This window comes from Micromys minutus, assembly GCF_963924665.1.
Source record: "Micromys minutus genome assembly, chromosome: 9".
NCBI lineage: Eukaryota > Metazoa > Chordata > Mammalia > Rodentia > Muridae > Micromys > Micromys minutus.
Window position 1 is genome coordinate 49,160,327 of NC_137978.1, and position 17,788 is coordinate 49,178,114.

General features: G+C 54.5%; 1 protein-coding gene across 1 annotated transcript in view; it reads left to right on the forward strand.

Annotated features, from left to right (window-relative positions):
• Nucleotides 1–12,174, forward strand: part of RUNX3 (RUNX family transcription factor 3) — a gene marked incomplete at both ends in the record, with an annotated part of 51,497 nt that extends 39,323 nt beyond the window's left edge. The window contains 3 exons of the mRNA XM_080921813.1: nt 836–940; nt 8,063–8,212; nt 11,645–12,174. Of these exons, the coding sequence (XP_080777939.1) occupies nt 836–940; nt 8,063–8,212; nt 11,645–12,174 (785 nt within the window). The remainder of the gene's footprint in view (nt 1–835; nt 941–8,062; nt 8,213–11,644) is intronic.
• Nucleotides 12,175–17,788: the final 5,614 nt, after the last annotated feature.

Sequence of the window (17,788 nt, forward strand, 5' to 3'; positions counted from 1 at the left end):
AGAAAACAAGACGACCTGGGACCTGGGTTTGATTCCCAACACACACACATGGTAGCTCACAACAATCTGTGATACCGTTCCAGGGATCTGATGTCCTATTCTGGCCTTTGTGGGTACCAGATCACACACACACACCCATGGTGCACATACATACGTGCAGGCAAAATCTCATATAAATAAATAAATTAAATAAATAAACGAGACAGGTGCCAGTCCTTGGGAGGCAGAGGTTGATGGGTCTCTTCCAGTTCAAGGGCAGCCTGGTTTCTATATTGTGTTCCAAGGCAGCCAGGCCTGCATAGAGAGATCCTGTCTCAAAAAAACAAACAGTGAAAAATGAAAAGCTACAAACATTATCACTGTAGCAACTGTGTGAAAACTGTTCCACATGGAGGAGTGAAAGAGAAACTCTAAATGATGGTGTCTGTCTCGGCCAGTGGACCTGTGGGTGGGACTTCTTCTTTTTAAATATGTTTTCTGTTCTCAACCTTTTTCTATAAAGAGCACTAATCACTCCCAGGAAAAGTCACACACCCATCTCAGATCTTTACCTCAAAATCATGAGTCCCTAAATAGAAAGAACATCACAAAAATATAGTTTCATAATGGAGAGAGGAAGCCAAGAGGGTCCTGGATAGTCGAAGGGCAGCTAGGGCCACGCCTCCTGTGGCCTTGAATGCCAAGCCCAGGGCTTGAACTGTACTCTCTCTCTGCTTTCTCTCTGTGATTGCAAGGGACTAAAGTCGTGGGGGAGGGGTCTGGCAGCAGAGCACAGGAAGGAGGCTGGGGGACTGTGCATGTGCTTTTCATCCAACTCCTGCCTTGATTTCCCCAGGGAAGAGTTTCACGCTTACAATCACCGTGTTCACCAACCCTACCCAAGTGGCCACCTACCACCGAGCCATCAAGGTCACTGTGGATGGACCCCGGGAACCCCGACGTAAGTGCTACTGAGCCCTAGTCAGGGCAAAGGGTCCAGGGGAGAAGGGGGCTATGTGTCTCCCTCCAAGCACTCAAAGGGTCTCAGAGCTAAACGTAAGCCCTCTGGGCTCAGCCCCAGGCTCTGAAGGGTCAACAGGGAGGACCAAGGTGACCCAGCCTCTCTAGGAACAGCAGGAAAGCAGAAGGGTCCCATGAAGGGGAGCATTTGGGGTGGGGCTTAGGCCATTTTGCTCTGCACCCCAGCTCCTCTGCAATGATGAAGGGTGGAGGGGAACAGGTACCCAGAGTGCCGCGAAGCCACACCCCCTTCTGAAAACCCTGGATCTTCAGAGCCCAAGCACATTAGCTAGAGGACCCAGGCAGGTGAGTACAGGAATGCAACAAGTCTATACTAAGTATCAACTGCATTCTGCAACTCCCAGTTCATCAGAGCCGGTCAGCGTCTGTCGCATGTGGGGACCCTGATCTATGCCAGTGTGGATATGCTCCTGCCTCAGGCTGCCAGGGCTTGGGACAGGAGGGCAGGGCCTGGGACCTCTGCTTGGTGTCCAGGATACTCACAGGAGTGTGGCCTTCTAGGGCCACATTAGTGAGAGCCAGCCAGCCAGAAGTCAGATGTCACCTAGTGCTCCAGCAGGTAGCTCTTGGGAGGGGTCCAGAGATGGACAATGGGCTTGGGGAAGTCACTTTGCCTCAGGGTCACCTTCCCCATGCCCTGAACTGCAGGTCTTAGGCTGATCACTTTCAGCCTCATATTTCCCGTCTGAAAAATGGGTCTTCACAAGCAGTTGCCTAGGCTGCTGCTGTGCAGAGGCAGCGGATACATCTGCGCAAGACAACTTTCGGAGGTGGCTGAGGGGCAGTAGCTTCAGCCAGGACCTCAGCGACCATAAGGCCAGGAGACAGGAGCTGAGCACCTTCTCTCTGCATGGGGGGAGGGGGGGATCTGGTCTGATCCTGGCCCACAGTGGGTCTGGGAGCTGGGAGTGGAGAGGAGATAGAGGGGTTCCAAGTGTCCAGGCAACACCTACAGATCCCAAGAATGTCCTGTGTACACCTGTTAGCCCTGTGCTCCCTGAGGCCCCTGGGTGAAGGTGTGGGTTAGCCTGCCCAGGGAGCTGCCAGTGAGTCCTATGACCACCTCTCTTGGTTCCCTGATTCATCATACCCCAGAAGACCCTTTAAGGAATAAGCCGGCTGGGAGGGAACAAAAAAGGAAGAGGTAGCTGGGGTGAGAGGCTGGGATTGCTGTGTGGTCTAAGATACTTTATATCCCTCTCTGGGCCTTCTTAATATCTCGTTTTTGGAACAGAGCAGAGGGGCTATCCTCCAGGTTATTCCAGGTTATCCCATCCTTGTGGCATACTAACCTGCCCATGGCCCACCTGGCCCAGAAATCAGGTCTCCAGTTCCTGTTCCCTAGACCCAACATGCTTAGCAATCCTCTTTACTGGACTCAGTTTCCCTCTATAAAGACACACACCCTGTCCTCACAGCCTCATGGCATATGTTTTCATGAACTGACCCTCAGCAATATCCAGCTCCCTGGGGACGTCGAGCCACCACCTGAGGTTGCCTTAGCATCTCCAGGCTCCTGTGGGTCTCCCAGAAGTCTGAGCTGAGGGTGTGAATCCAGGACTTAGGGGGATCATAAGAGTCCTGATTTATATCATACAGGAAATGTCACACCCCTCAGAGACCTGACCAGCCTCCCTGCTCTCAGGATTCTGCAGTTTCCCCTTATTCTTGCCAACCCCTGTGAGGTCAGAGCCTCTGTGGGTGGGTAGCTTGGTCCAGAGTCTGGGAGCGGCAGCCCTGCATCCCTGAGGCCCAGCTGCGGCTTCTGTGGCCAGGTCAGTCCCCTCTAGCTTTCTGCAGAGTGTGCCCAACCGGGTGGCCAGCCGGGGCTGAGCCTGGCTCAGTGGCTTCCTGCCTGTGTGGCCTCTGTCTCTGGTCTCTGATGGATTCCTCCCAGTCACCGGGGACTGGTTCAAATGCAGGTCGCTGAGCTGGATCGAGCACTAGGATGGGAGGTGGTGCAGGAGTTGGCCACACTGTCAGTGGCCACAGCTGGGGAACAGCAGGTGCTGCTACCAAAAGTGTGAGACCCAGCTTCCATGCCCTTCTGGAGGCTGAGGGTATGGCCTGGAAACTTCTCTTCCTGTAGAAGTTTCCCATCCCTGCCACCTGCTGGTTCTCTCACTCTCCTGGGCCTCGCACTGCACAGGAGAAAGGGGAGACAGGTTTTACAGTGTCTGTGACCCTGGCAAATTTGCTGGTGACCCCTTCCTCTCTTGCACCCTCTTCCCCACTCTGACTTCTGCCAGGAACATTCCTGCCCCGGGGCCTTTGCACAGCTGTTCCCATTGCCAGAGTTATGCCTCTGTGCTAGCCTGCATGCTCCACCACACCAGCGTTCTCTTTTGCCTATCTGCCTCTTGCTTCTGACCCTGAGGATGCCCACAGGAGCATTTAGTTGATATTCCTTAAATAGGTCAGGAATGAGCTAAGTAAATCATATGTTCCCTTCAGCAAGGCTGGGAGGAAGCCATAGGAGGCAAAGAGTGGGCAGGGTGGGAAGGCTTCCTGGTTGAGGTTCAGTCCTGAAGGAAGTGGGCCCATAGCAGTGTGTCCTCTTAGGACCTGGTTTGGGCTGGAAAAATGACCCAGTGCTGTACTTGGGCCTTGGAGACAACTGAAGGACGGTGTCATCCTGGACTCTAGGTGTGGAAAAACCGAGAGCAGGATGCTGAGGTCCAGAGAGACAGCCACCCCTGGTCATTCAGTCCCCCAGAGCCCGGGAGCACCCATTTAAGTCCTGGCAGATCTGAGAGAAATCGCCCAGTAGAAGGGAAAGGGTTAACCTCAGACCTCCCAGCTCCCCTAATCAGACCCAGGCCTGGAAGCCCCAGTTGCAGCCCTGGGCGGGAGCCTGCTACCTCCCTGCCACTGGCCCTCTGCCAGCCAGCTTCCCTGCCCTGCGCTGGTTTTCATCTGCTCACAGGGGGCCAATTCACAGCAGACCACCCCAGGCCTGGCACCCGCCTGCCTGCCATCCGAGCGGCTGATCCGGGTCCGGTGTAAATCTCCCCACAGGCCGCAGAGCAAGCTCCCGGCAGCCGGCACACAGTGGCTGCTGTGTGTGGGTCGCAGGCTACAGGGAGGATGCTGGGAGACTCTGGACCAGCCCAGGGCCTGATGGTGGGGGGAACTCACCTCATTCTCAGGGCACTACCTGACTTTGCCTCTTTCTGCAGCCGACTAAGTCCTGCCTCTTTGAGGCCAGACATGGAGTTGGCCTTTCGCCAGCCAGAGCCCAGCTTTCCTCTGTTGGAGGCACTCTGTGGGCTAGGCAGCTCATTCCAGGTTTTAGTAGCACCTTGTGACCTCGGCCTTGTGCCTTCCCATTCCATCTGTGAGACTTGTGTGTGTGTGTGTGGGGGGGGTGTTCTTTCAGAGGGTTGTGGCCTTAAAGTTATATGTGTGGTCCACCAGGCACAGTGATCCCTGCCTCCTGTCTCACCTGCCGCAGGCAGGGACTAACCCTGGCAGATGCTTTGGCTCGGGAGACACCAGGAATCTGGCAGATGGAGGAACCCATGTTAGCCTGGTTAGGAACAATAAGGGAATCCCAGATGGACTACTTATGCATCCCTGGGAAACCTCCCAGTCTAGAGCCTTTAGTGGGTGTCACCTGCCTGTGGGCCGTGTTCTTCTTAAACCCGACCCCACCCTTATGGCGCAGTGGAGGCTCTTAGCTTTGTATCCCTGGTTTTTAATAGAATAAACAGCAGAAGCCCAGTGGGAATCTAAAGGAAGCTACCACTGGATGATGACTGCCTGGGGCCACTGGCCCCGGAATGAGCTGGCTGAGATCTGCCCTCCCATGGGCAGGGTTCCAGGCACTCACTGTGATTGGAGACACCTCCCCCCCTAACCCCACCCCCGCTTGAAGCATTTCAAACAAAGCCTACATGTCAGGGGTCCTTCCCCAGGTATCCTTCTCCCCACGAGGACTCCATTTTTACCAGATCATCTACCCCTAGGGTGGGGAGGAGGTTGGATGACACCCACTTGACAGATAAGGAAACTGAGGCAAGGCCTGCAAGCTGAGCTGCAGCCATTGCGTGGTTGGTTGGGACTTAACCCTGAGTTTCAAAGCAAGGCAGAACCCTTCCGGTGTCCACTGAGTCCTAGTTGGGGTTTCTGTTGCTTTGGTAAGACTTCATGACAATCCACCTGGGGAGGGAAGGGCTTATCTTACAGTTCTCGGGTCACACTCCATCACAGAGAGGATTCTGGGCTGGGCCCCAACACTACAGACCCTTTCTGAGATGGGCTTCAGGGACAGCCATGGCCATTTGTCTCATAGAAGCTGTCAGCCCATCAGTGGCTCTTTCCAGCCTCAGTGTTCCCATCTGGGCAATTGGAGCATGTCGGTTCTCCCTTGTGGGAAGGCCATGAGGGTCAGCAGGGGTGTGCCTCCTTGCCTGCTGTGGAGAGAGCTCCCTGTGCCCAAGAGACTCCGATTTCCTCTGCTTTCTACTACTGCACTCTGGGATGTTCAGAGGGCTCTCGGGGTGGGTCCAAAGGACAGAGAACCTTTCTGACAGAGGCTGCCCTGCGCTGAGGTCAGAGGTTACAAGACAGCTGGCCAAGCTGCTGTCTCCTTTCTTTCCACTGGAGGTTGGAGGCTGGTGTGACCAGTGCTAAGTTGTGATTTCTAAGTCCCTGACTCTCCAGCAGAGGAGACATAGGTGAGCAGGCTGTCCGGGTGGGAGGAAAATGACCACTGAGCCACAAAACACAGAAGGGCAAGACACGGTGGTTGAGGGAGCCAAACAGCCTCATGCTCTCTGTGGGAAAAGGAATGAAGGCATTCTCTGTGGCCCACCTCCTCCCCCGGGCACAGGCCAGGCGCCCTTGCTTCCGCTCAGTTCAGCTCCCAGCCTGCGAGGCCTCAGCCTCGTGGCTCTGAGACTCTCTGGCGCCCAGGCCATGTGGGATCAGCAGACTCCCCTCTGCCTGGCCCTGCCATGGCTTCAGTGCTGCACAGGACTATTTCCTGTGGTGTCCTCTCTTCCAGGGAGCCTGCCCTTCACCATGGGGAAGCACTAGGCAAGTCACTGGATCCCAGCTCAGGGTCAGCTCTGACCAGAACTCCAGAGGGAGAGAGTACAGAAGGAACGCTGGGCCTGGAGCTAGGGATCAGGCCGGATTCCTGGTCACCATCCCGGCCTCAGTGTCCTGCTGTGTCATCGGCCTTCCCTGTGGTCAAGCGTGTTAGGGATGGTGTTGTAACTCAGGGTAGACAGGAGTCTGATGACTGAATTCCAGGTTACACCTGTTGGGACCCACCCTTGAGCCCACACTCACCCCAAGCCTGCTCTCCTGCTAGCCAAAGGAACAGCTGCAAACACAGTACACTGTGACTCAGAACCAGGGGACTTTACTCATCGGTGACAGCAGGCCTGAGGTTTTGCATCAGCATTTGTGTGGCCCCATTGGCTGCCTTAGAACTTGTGGTTGACTGAGACACCCAGTTCCTTGCATGTAAGCTGCCGTTCGGTCAACACTTGGCCTCTGTCTATCCGGTAGGCTTTATCTGGTAAACTTCCTGCCTGTTGAGATGCTTTGGGACTCATCCTCCCTGGCATCTCCAGCAGCCTCAGAGCTGGGCTTTGGCACTTCTCCTGAGCCAAAAACATGACATGGCATGACATGAGATCATCATGACACCAGCCAGGCATCCTCAGTGAGCCACAAGCCCCTCCTTCTGCCAGGTCCCCAGCCTTCTTGCCTGTCTTATTACAGACTTGGGGGGGTGCCGGCCTTAAGTCTACAGCCCGCTCCAGATACCCCCACCTTCCCCTTCATTTTCTAGAGCCTAATGACCCACTTACAATTTCCCTGCCATTCTTGATAGACTGTGTGGCCTCAGACAAGCCTCTACATGTCTCTGAGCCACCGTCCCCACTGTCACAGAGAAAGCCTAGAGGCAGAAGGAGCTAGTGTTCGGGCATTAGGCAGAGATGTGAGCTTGTACTGACCCAGGAGGAGACACTCAGAATCACTATCTATTGAGAAGAGGAATAAGAAACAGCTACACCTCTAGGACTGTGACAAGCAGGCTCAGGGGACATCCAATAACGTTGCTCTTGATGTCACACCATGAGTAGGATGGCAGTGAGGGCATTCCTCATCGGTAAGGACACTGAGCTTCCTGTGGTGTCACTCAGGAGACAGTGACACAGTCAGACCTCCTCTCTAGAAAGTTCCATGAATGCAGTCTTTCTCTGTGGTCTCCACTCACATGAACCCAAAAAGAGGCTGGGAAGAGAAACCTGAGGGCTGGTGGTTATAGGCCGTCACTGACAAGGGGTCTCGGTGGCCAGGGCTCAGTTTTGTTTCAGAAACTCGGGTGTGTTGTTTGAGAAACCAAAGATGGGGGCTGGGATTGCCTGTGGCACTTAGCGACTCCCCAGGAGTCCCTCAGCACTCAGCAGATGCACAGCCGGCCTGGGACTTCTGCCTGGACTGTGGCTGTGCAGAGGGTGGCGGTGAGGACCGGCAGTCTCTTACATGTGACACTCCACCAGGTGAACTGTGCCTGGGCAGGGACCAGAAGCCTGTATAGCCCGTGATGGCCACGCCTCTGTCCTTCCTGAGGCCCCAAGGGGAGCCAAGCTCCAGGGTGGCTAGGTTGGTCACACAGCCTCATGTCCTCACAGGGATGCCTGAAGTATGGTGTGCGTGGAGTGTGGGGGAATCTGCGTGCTGAGGGGTGACGGGTGGTGCCACACCCTGGGGGTTTCTCCTGACTCCTTGGCAACCTGCCCACTTCAGCCAATCTTCTAGGTCTGCTACCTCGGTATTCTTACCTGTCGGACCATGTTGGAGAGGTTTAGGTAGTTCAGAGCGTAACATCACAGCGTCCTGGTCAAGTCAGAGCCCAGGTGGGATGTTAAGAATGACTATTCTGAGGAGAGATCGGGCAGCCTGATCTCTGTTCTGTTCAGAAAAATCAGAGAGTTCCACAGAGACCTAAGCTAGACTCTAGGAAGAACTTTCCAGCAGGGCCAGGCATTGTAGTGGCTGATGGATTCCCTATGCTCCACAGGGCACCGGCAGAAGATAGAAGACCAGACCAAGGCCTTCCCCGACCGCTTCGGAGACCTGCGCATGCGTGTGACACCAAGCACACCCAGCCCCCGAGGCTCTCTCAGCACCACGAGTCACTTCAGCAGCCAGGCCCAGACCCCAATCCAAGGTAGGGAGGAGCAGAGACCCACGGGGAGCAGGCACGGAGCGTGGATAAGGATCCAGGATGCGGTCCATCTATCCCAGGCCAACTCCCTGGGGAAGATGGCTCCCCCACTGTTTATTGGTGGACAGCTGGGGCAGTCTGCAGTCTACACTCCCAGGTCTCCTGGGGGCTTCTCTGTCCCAGGCCTTTGCCCACTCTCTCAGCAAATGTTCACAATGCCTGACCCCGGGATGAGTGTCAACAGATGTGACCATCCCTCCCTCTGAAGTTCATTAGTCCACGGGGACGTGATGGTAACCCTGCGGTGTCCAGAGAACCATGGCAACTGTGTTCCCCACTCTACACTCACCCCTACTACCTCAGCTTTCTCACAGTGAGGAAGGAAAGATAGGGTGAGGCTATTGCTTCCCGGGGCTGGGTGTGCTAGTCACACCAGAGAGAGGGCAGTGCTGCTGAGCCGGGTGTCTGCACCCAGAGTCACACGAATAGGCAACACTGCAGCCAGGTTCTGCCTCAGTTGCTCAGATGAGGTGCCTGGGCTGCAAGCAAACCTCCTGTTAGCCCACACGGGGCAGATGCCTGGCACTATATCTCTGTCAGGAGCCAGAGACAGGAGGCTAAATGTAACTGGCTCAGGCCAGTCAGGGGCAGGTGCCAAACCACAGAGGCCGGAGGGCTAGCTGCTGTCCTGTGTGGTACCTGTCCCTTCAGATCATCAGTGCTGTTTCTGGAGATTTGGCTTTTGAGCCCTGGGCTCTTTAGAAAAGTGCTCTGTGTCTACCTCATGCCTAGCCCCGTCTGGGAGCTTGACCTTACCTCATCCCCATAGACCAGCACCTACAGAGATGGGCCTAAAAGGGATGGGGTCTGGCCAGGATACCCCAAAGGCCAAGAGGGCTCAAGAATGCTTCCTGTCTGTCTGTTCTCATGAGGGAAGCATACACGTTTGCTCTGTCACAGTGAGAGGGCATGGTCTTTGGACTGTAGGTTCCCAGAAGCCAGAGTCAGCCTCCCTGGGTCTCACCTAGCTAATACGGCATGGGTGTCTAGCCCTTTTACTGAATTCTGAGATGGGATTCTTCAGCCCCATGGTAGCTCCAACTGGCCCTTAGGTGTTTAGGAGAGGGTCCTGGATACCCTAGGGAAGAAACCTGTCCTCGACCATCTTGTCAACATGACCAGCTCTAGCTCTGCCTTGCTGTGTGACCTTAGGCAGGTCGCCTAACTTCTCTGAGCCTGCGTTGTCTCATCCACAAAGTAAAGAGGCTCCTGTCCCAGAGTGGCTTTGGCAGGCCTCACGAGCGAAGAGTCTCATACTCTCTGGCCCTCTCTGCTGGTGGGATTCCCCTCAAGACACCCACTACTTTCCCTCGGTGCCTGTGAACAGTCTTGACCCCTAGCTTTGGACACGGCAGCCAATGCCAAGACCCAGGTCCCCCCCCCCCGCCCCTGCTGCAGACACCCACAATGGGGGCTTCTCACCGCTCAAAAGGCTCATTCAGCTGTACGAAGCAGTTGGGGCAATTTGGAGAAAACAAACATTTCCTTGAGCTGCTGGCTTGGCCGCCTGACAGTGGCCTCAGCAGTTCAGATTTCCTGTGGCTGTGAGGCTGAGTGTGACTGTGAGGCTGAGTGTGAGCATAGGAGTCTGAAGAAGCTGCTGAGGGTCCGAGGGGGCACCTGGGGCAGGTAGCTCTCTGCCACTCCGGAGGAGAAGCTGGAGAAATGAAGACAGAAGCAGGAGGGGAACAGTGACAGTTCCACATGTCCGAGGCTCTCCACTGCAGGACCAGAGTCCCACTGTCCCATCACATGTCTTGTCTGGTCTGCTTCGAGGGCAGGATCCCCTTGCAGCCTCCCCCCTGCAGGAGATGGGTGGGCATCAGGCACCCAGGCCTCAAGACACGCTAATCAGCCAAGGAGTCCCCAGTTTTTTATTTCAGAAAGCTCCGGTAGCCTGCCCCCCTGTTTGTTCTCCTCACCTGGAGCCAAAGGCAGCCCTTCACGGTGACCCACAGCCAGGCCCAGGGGCACTGATGCATGCCTGAGGCCACCTGCCACCCTGGGCAGAGCCAGGAAGCAGGAGACCTGAGCTCTGATTTCTCAGGCACATCTTGATCATGGCCAGAGGGCCCACTGCTGTCCCAGGACTAGGGCCTCCCTGGCCTTTCATCTGTGATGAAGGAGACAAAAGATCTGAGCTTTGACAGGCCAAGACTCTGAGCCACCACTGGGGACTATCCCCTGCCACTGCTGCCAGGGTACCAGCAGGGCCCCAGGTCAGGGTTTCATGTTATTGGGGTCCTAAAGCAGCCATTTCAGGGGACCTGGAATAAGAGGTGTGGCAGTGGTTGCAGCAAGACAAAGGGAACCGTGCCTGGCTCTGTTCTCCGCATCTTAAGTTTATTAAATTTGATCTAGGTCCTTGGGAAATTGGGCCAGAGAGGTTAGGTGACTTGACAAGGGACACATGGGAGTGACAGTCGAAGCCAGGGTGATCAGATGGTTCCAGAAGCCACAAGGAGAGTCCAGCTGCCTTCACTAAGAGGCAGAACCCATCACACCAATGCTGGGGCGCAGGACAGTGTGCTCTGTGGCCTTCCTGCCTCTCTCTTGCTTGGGTCCCTGTTTTCCCACCATTGGATTAGGTTTATTCCCCAAAACTCATGTGAATGCTGGGATTGGAGACCCATGATCACAAAAGTGGGTGTGCAGATTGACACCCCCTATCTTGGAGCCCCCCTGAGAAGTCCAGATCCCTGGTGTTGTTGTGTGATTGGGACCCCCACGTCTCTCCGGCTAGCGTTTAGTTTTGCACCAGAGGCAGATGAAGGTGTCATGAGTGTAGTTGTGTGACCAACATGAACCAGCCTACAGGACAGACTTGAGGGACACAGGTTCAGGAAGTGGGGGTGAGGACCAGCAGATTTCCCCCACAGCTAAGACCCCCAACCTACTGACTGACCCACCAACCTACACACACACACACACACACAAACACACACGCACACACACACACACTGGCCTCAGCAGAGAACAAAAGCCTTCTGGAGCATTCTGGTACTTTCTGCACCTGAGTGGAGAATCGGCTTTTCTGTATCTCTGCCTCAGTTTTTCCCTCAGGACTTCCAGCAGTCTGGGGAGGGGGAGGGGGGGGGACTCTATTCACACCCTTGATCTTGAGGTTAGAGCCCTGTGTGGTGCCTGTCCTAGCAGGCTGGGAAAGACACACAGGAGGAGGGAGGGCTGTTCCCCTCTGCTTTGCCCAGAGTTTCACTCACACAGGATCTGCCTAGAGAGAGTCCACTGCACAGGACACAGCCCTGCACAGCCCAGCCTGAGAGATTCCCAGGAAGATCAACCCACAGTACGAAAGGGCCCACAGTGGTCCTGACTTGTGCACCTGACCCCCCCCCCCTTGCTGTCTGTTCCCAGGCTCCTCAGACCTGAACCCCTTCTCGGACCCCCGCCAGTTTGATCGCCCCTTCCCTACGCTGCAGAGCCTCACAGAGAGCCGCTTTCCGGACCCCAGGATGCACTACCCGGGAGCCATGTCTGCTGCCTTCCCCTACAGCGCCACACCATCGGGCGCCAGCCTGGGCAGCCTGAGCGTGACAGGCATGCCGGCCAGCAGCCGATTCCACCACACCTACCTCCCTCCGCCCTACCCCGGGGCCCCGCAGAGCCAGAGTGGGCCCTTCCAGGCCAATCCCGCACCCTACCATCTCTTCTACGGCGCCTCCTCCGGCTCCTACCAGTTCTCCATGGCAGCTGCCGGAGGTGGCGAGCGCTCTCCCACCCGCATGCTGACCTCCTGCCCCAGCGGCGCCTCAGTGTCAGCAGGCAACCTCATGAACCCCAGCCTGGGCCAGGATGGTGTGGAAGCCGATGGCAGCCACAGCAACTCGCCCACGGCCCTGAGCACGCCAGGCCGCATGGACGAGGCCGTGTGGAGGCCCTACTGAACACCCTGGGGACTCTCCCCTCCAGCTCCAGTGGGGCCCGCCCCTCCAGCTCGGGGCTACATGAAGAAACAGACTTTTGCTTGGTCCCAGGGGCCAGAGCTGGCGATGGCTCCCAGAGCTCTGTCCAGCCACAAGTTTGAACAGAGGATGTGGGGACCTCCTGCCCAGATCGATGTCCTCTCTCCCTGTGCACCCCAAACCCACCTCTGTTGTCTCCAGCCATGCCCTGGATTAATTCTGGAATCAGAGGCTACCCCTGCCCATAAGGGAGAGGGTCTTTGCTGGAAAGAGAAGCTGGGGTTCAGAGATGTCTGGACTTCCTCTCACCCTCCACCCTGGGGACTAGTCCTTTCTCTGCACCACGACTGGAAACTCTATCCCCTGAGATGGTTTTACTCCCCTGTAGCCAAGGAGGAGCCATGGCACACACAATACACACACACACACACACACACACACACACACACGAGTCCCCAACTTGACTTCCCCAGGAGTCCAGGCAAGCAGCTCCGATCAGATCAGTTCTAGCTTACCTGAAAACACCAGGCCCCAGAGCGGACTCATCCCCAGTGGCAGGTCCCTAAAGCAAAGATGGCCCTCAACATTTTTCAACACACTCCAGCCTGAATTGCCTACTGGGTTCTCCAGGGCAGAGAGGTCCTGGCAGAAAGTCTTACCATGGGGATGGATAGGGTGTTTAACCCTGCTCAGTAGGTCCAGCCAAGCTGTGCTCTGGGCCTTGCCTCCCAGGCCACAGTCCCGCTCCCAAGTTGTTTGTACCTAGAACAAACAACCTTGAACCAAAAGAAAAGGTGACTTCATCAAGCATCTAAAACCTCTGACAGGTGGCAGTCTGTGTGTCCCTTGCTAGTGTGATGTTATCAGGATCCTGCCACCTCCAGACCACACACTCCTCACAGAAGGATACCAGACACTCTGGGAGGCCGTGTGGGGTCTCTGGCGAGCTGTGCGACAGCAGAGCAGTATCCAAGCAGAGGTCAGATGTCCTCTTAGACCTGTGGGAGATCTGTCAGTGGGATAGGTTAAAAAGCTCTTATAACCAGAGCTGGCCCACAGCTGGTTTTTCAAACTAAGTGAGCCACATCCTCTGTGGCCATTGGAATCTCCTTAGTGATGGTCTTTGTTGTGGGCTTGGCTTGCCCGTTACCTGCACCTGTACCAGCTACATACACACTCTGGCAGGTCAAGGGGTCCTGACAATCCTGAGCAGATACCTCTGGTTACAGTTTCTCTTGTCCCACCCTTACTGGAGGGGGAAAAAGAATCTATGTCTTGGAAGTAGCTGAGGTAATCTTCCAGCTCCCTGCACCCAGAGGGGCCTTCTTACCTCTTCTCAGGAAGCAGCTACGACCCATTGCCCTCCTACCTGCTTCGCTACGGGTCCATGGTGCAGACTGTCCCAGATACTTTCAGGGTTCCAGTACCTAGCACTGTGTAAGCCATCCCAGACAACTACCCTTCCTGATACCCAAATGCAAGAGGAAACAGAAAGTCACCCTGCCCCCCCTCCACTTCTTTCTCATCCCTGATTAACAATGAGTGACAGCTGAATCTGCTGTGGGTCCTACAGTGAGCCCCAGGCAGCCCAGGCTGGTACAATAAAAAGCTACTTTAAAGTGCTACTTGAAAGCACTGGCTAGAAAGAAAGCACAAGGAACCTGAGAGGTTGATACAATGTTACTCTAAGTGTACAGGTGAGAACCGATCCTTTGTGACATTGTTGCCCTTGAAGGATCCTACCTGCTGTGAGCTGGTCTTCCCAACTGAAGGACGTGAAAGGACTTGCTTTGCACTATAGGCTGCTTGTGTGTTTGTTTGTTTGTTTGTTTGTTTTTTATGCACAACTTGCTCATACAGGACAACTGTCAAACTTGGGTACTATTTAACTGTAAAATGAAAAAGTGTATTTGTTACAATAATATAACTGATGCTTTCCTTGAAGGCTTCTTGTCTGCTTTCCTTGTCTAGCTTCTAGAGTTGTGAAGGAGGGTGGGACCTCCTGCTCTTGGGTAGGAGATGGGGGACTAGAGATGGTTGGGCTGGCTGTGTGGGGGAGATACCCCAGTGCTGGTGAGAACTCCTTCAAGGTGATTACAGAGACCCTGGAAGGTCACCTTCCTGGATGGGCTAGGACCCCAGAGCATCAGATGGGCCTTCAAGATGACACTAACCCTCTCTGCCTCAGCCGGTCATGCCCATTACAGAAGCAGAAGCCACTGCATGGTCCTATCTGTCACCTGGATGAATATTTGGGAAGAGACGGCTTGGAGGAGCAGCCAGACACTATGTTCTGAGTGGGGGTCTCCCTGGGATGGGTGTTGTGAAGGCCCCTCTGGAATGGGACCCCCCTCCCTGTTGAGTAAAGCCCTACCCAGAGTAAGGGGCTATGGGGGATAAGGATCTCTCTGGGGAGCCCCTATGAGGTAGCAGCACCTCTAACACCCCCCATCCCCCAGGGATCTGCTTGTTGGAACCCAGGCAGCAGAGATTATTATAAAGCGGACATTTGGAGATGAGGTCATTCTGACTAGGGAAGAGAGCTGTCATGACTTTTGTGGCTCCTGGAACTGCTAGTTGCTGAGCTGAGACCATAGCCTGAAAACTGGGGCTGTGGATAATGGTGTGGGAACCTAGCTTGATAATCTACCTCTACCCAGAACCCCACTCCTCCCCCAGCCCATGCCCCTGACCAGATAGGACACACAGATTTTTCCTAAGATAGTTATGGCTTTGCAGTGCCCACATCAAAGTTCCAAGATCTTGCCCTGTTGTAGCATCGGCCAGAGATCAACCCCCAACAAGAAGTTCCTGTTTTCTCAGTCTAGTCCCTGAACCTTTTCCTACGGAGCAGCGCCACAGGATTCTGGCCACAGCTAATGCATGACCTGCCCCCAGATACACCCTAGGTAGGTCACCCAGCAGGACCTCTCCATAGGTTAGAACAGGAAACTGTCTTTACAGCCCTTTGGATTACCTGAACTGAAGAGCAAACCCCCTGGCTTTATGTACCTCCTGTCACCGGCATCCCACTTGTCAAAAGGAAACAGACCAAGAGGTGTCTCCCATTAGCGGGAGGCAGACCCCCAGTTGGGAGGAGACCCTGCAGTTCCGGCTGGGGCCTGTGGGTGGCGGTAAAACTGGCTTCCAGGCAGCAGAGAGAAAGGAACAATCCCCTTACCCCACCAGATCTCCCCACCTTAAACCCCCCTGCTTTAGAGAGGAATGTGGGCTATGATTAGGAACAACTCCCCAGCCTCAGGAGAGTTGCTCTTGCCCTACCCCAGTTCCCTACCCAGGAGTGGCAGTTTCCGGTCTCTACCCCGCAGAGCCACCCTCCTGGTCACATGTACCAAATGTTAGCACAGTCACACACAGACCCTGAGCTCCCAGGCCCCACCAGAAGACAGGGACCTGGAAAGAAGGGCTGAGTTCTAAGGAGGAAGCTTCAGAAACCTCAGGCAGGCTCATGCAAGGTCCACACTCAATGGGTCCCACATCACTGGCCCAGGGAGGAGGCCGGTCCGCCGCCAGTCCTGGAAGCCTTGAAGTCTTCAGCAACTCATCTGAGAGTCAAGGGATCCACTGTCTTGATGATTTGTGACTGGTTTGGTGGCAGACTGAGAGGCAGCTCCCAGAAAGGCCCCCCCCCCTGTGACAAAGCCCTTCGCTAGCTTTGACTGTTGTCCTGAGATGTCCATATTCTGCCAGTGCCAAGGGAGGAGCTTCAAGCTGCTGACACAGACCCAGATCTACCTCCCTTCTCAACCAGCACCCCTCCCTGCCCCCGACTGCACTCCCACAAACAGCCAGACCCCCAGCACGACCCCAGGAAGAAACAGTTCTCCCCGGCACACCACCGGCACACCGCGCCTCAGCTCGGAGCACTTCAGTGGCTCTGTTCAGCTCAGGGTCATAAATGAAATGAGCTGTCAAAGGAGCCGAGTGTAAGAACTCTCACTGGCAGAAACCCAGACCTCCCTCAACTCCTGCCCAGGGGACCCTTGCAGAGTGCGGGGTGAGGGCCCATGTCCCCCCAATATCCGCTGCTACACCTGTGTGGTCCAGGCTAGGGGAGTCTGGGAAGCCGGATTCCAAGCTTCCTATTTTTAGTTTGCAACTAAGAGTAGGCTGTTTGTTTTATATATTTATATCCACTACAGAGTGCCTGCCCGAGCCAGCCGGGACTGTGGGGGGGGGGGGAGGTCCTGATGTTGTCAATGCCCCTTCCTTGCTGGGCCCAGTGTTGGAATCTAAGACTCCTCGGTGCTCTAATGGTGGCTGCCATAGGCCACATAACCCTGCTCTTCCTCTGGGGACGGGGGACAGTATCTTCAGGGCTTTGGCCTCAACTCCCCCAAGTCCTGCCAGCAGTTGAGCAAAGTCACAGCAAAACAAAGCCTCGAGACAGACAAACAGGACATGATAAGGGCTTGGAGGGGCAGTGTCTGTCCCCCTCAGACAAGATGGAGAGATGAGTACATCACAGGGCAGACAGATGGCCTTCTCCATCGGAGAGTCTGGTGTAAAAAGGTATTGAGGGGGGAACTAAAGAGGGTGGTAGTGCAGAGGAACTGGCTTTGGCTGTGGGGCACTGGGAAGCCAAGATGTGGGGTATGGGAAAGAGAGTGGGAGCCACAGAGAGAAATTTGCTTAGCAGGTCTCACATTGGTCTGACACAGGTAGAAGCTGTGAACTCTGGTGCAGGAAAAGCTAGACAGTGTTATAGATACTTCTACCCTGATGTCACAGGAAGGACTCCATGCCCTGACCGTCGTTGACTTTGGACATGCTCCCACTGTGTCCTGGTTGACTTGGAACTTGCTATGTTGACCAAGCTGGCCTCGAACTCACGGAGATTCACTTGCCTCTGGCTCCAGAGTGCTTGGATCAAAAGCATGCACCACCATGCCTGGCCAGGGTGAGGTGAATGGAGTTTAATGGAGCTATTGAAACAGGGTTTTAGGAGTAGACATTGTTACTGCTCGGTTAGCTCTTTGGGGATTTCCCCAGCCCCATCTCAGTTTCCTCATCATAGGCCTCTGACCACAGCTAAGGTACCTCAGTCTGATCCAACCATACCATCTGCTCCCCTGTGCAGACTGAGGATGTGGAAGATATGAGAGGAAAACCCCAAACTCCCATGTTTATGGTTTATGTACTACATTTGAAAAAAATACATATATATATATATATATATATATATATATATATATATATATATATATATATATATATATATATATAGTTAGGATCTCATGTAACCCAGGTAGCCCAGGCTGGCACTTATCCCCCTGCCTCCACCTCCGAAATTCTGAGATTATGGGATTTGAACCACACCTGACAAATGGTGTTCTCTAAAGTGACATTAGATGACCCTTAATCACGAAAGAAAAAAACAGAGCGATGCGGTTCCTAAAAGGAACATAAGAAAACTGATCATGTCACTCCCTCCAAAGGGATGGATATGAATATTTGGAGTTTTTCCTCACATTTAAACCTTTGTCTTTTATTAAATATATTAATACTCTTAGAAACAAACATCTCTCTAGTCGTTCACGCTGTGCATTGTTTATCAACGTAGTTTTAAAGCTTA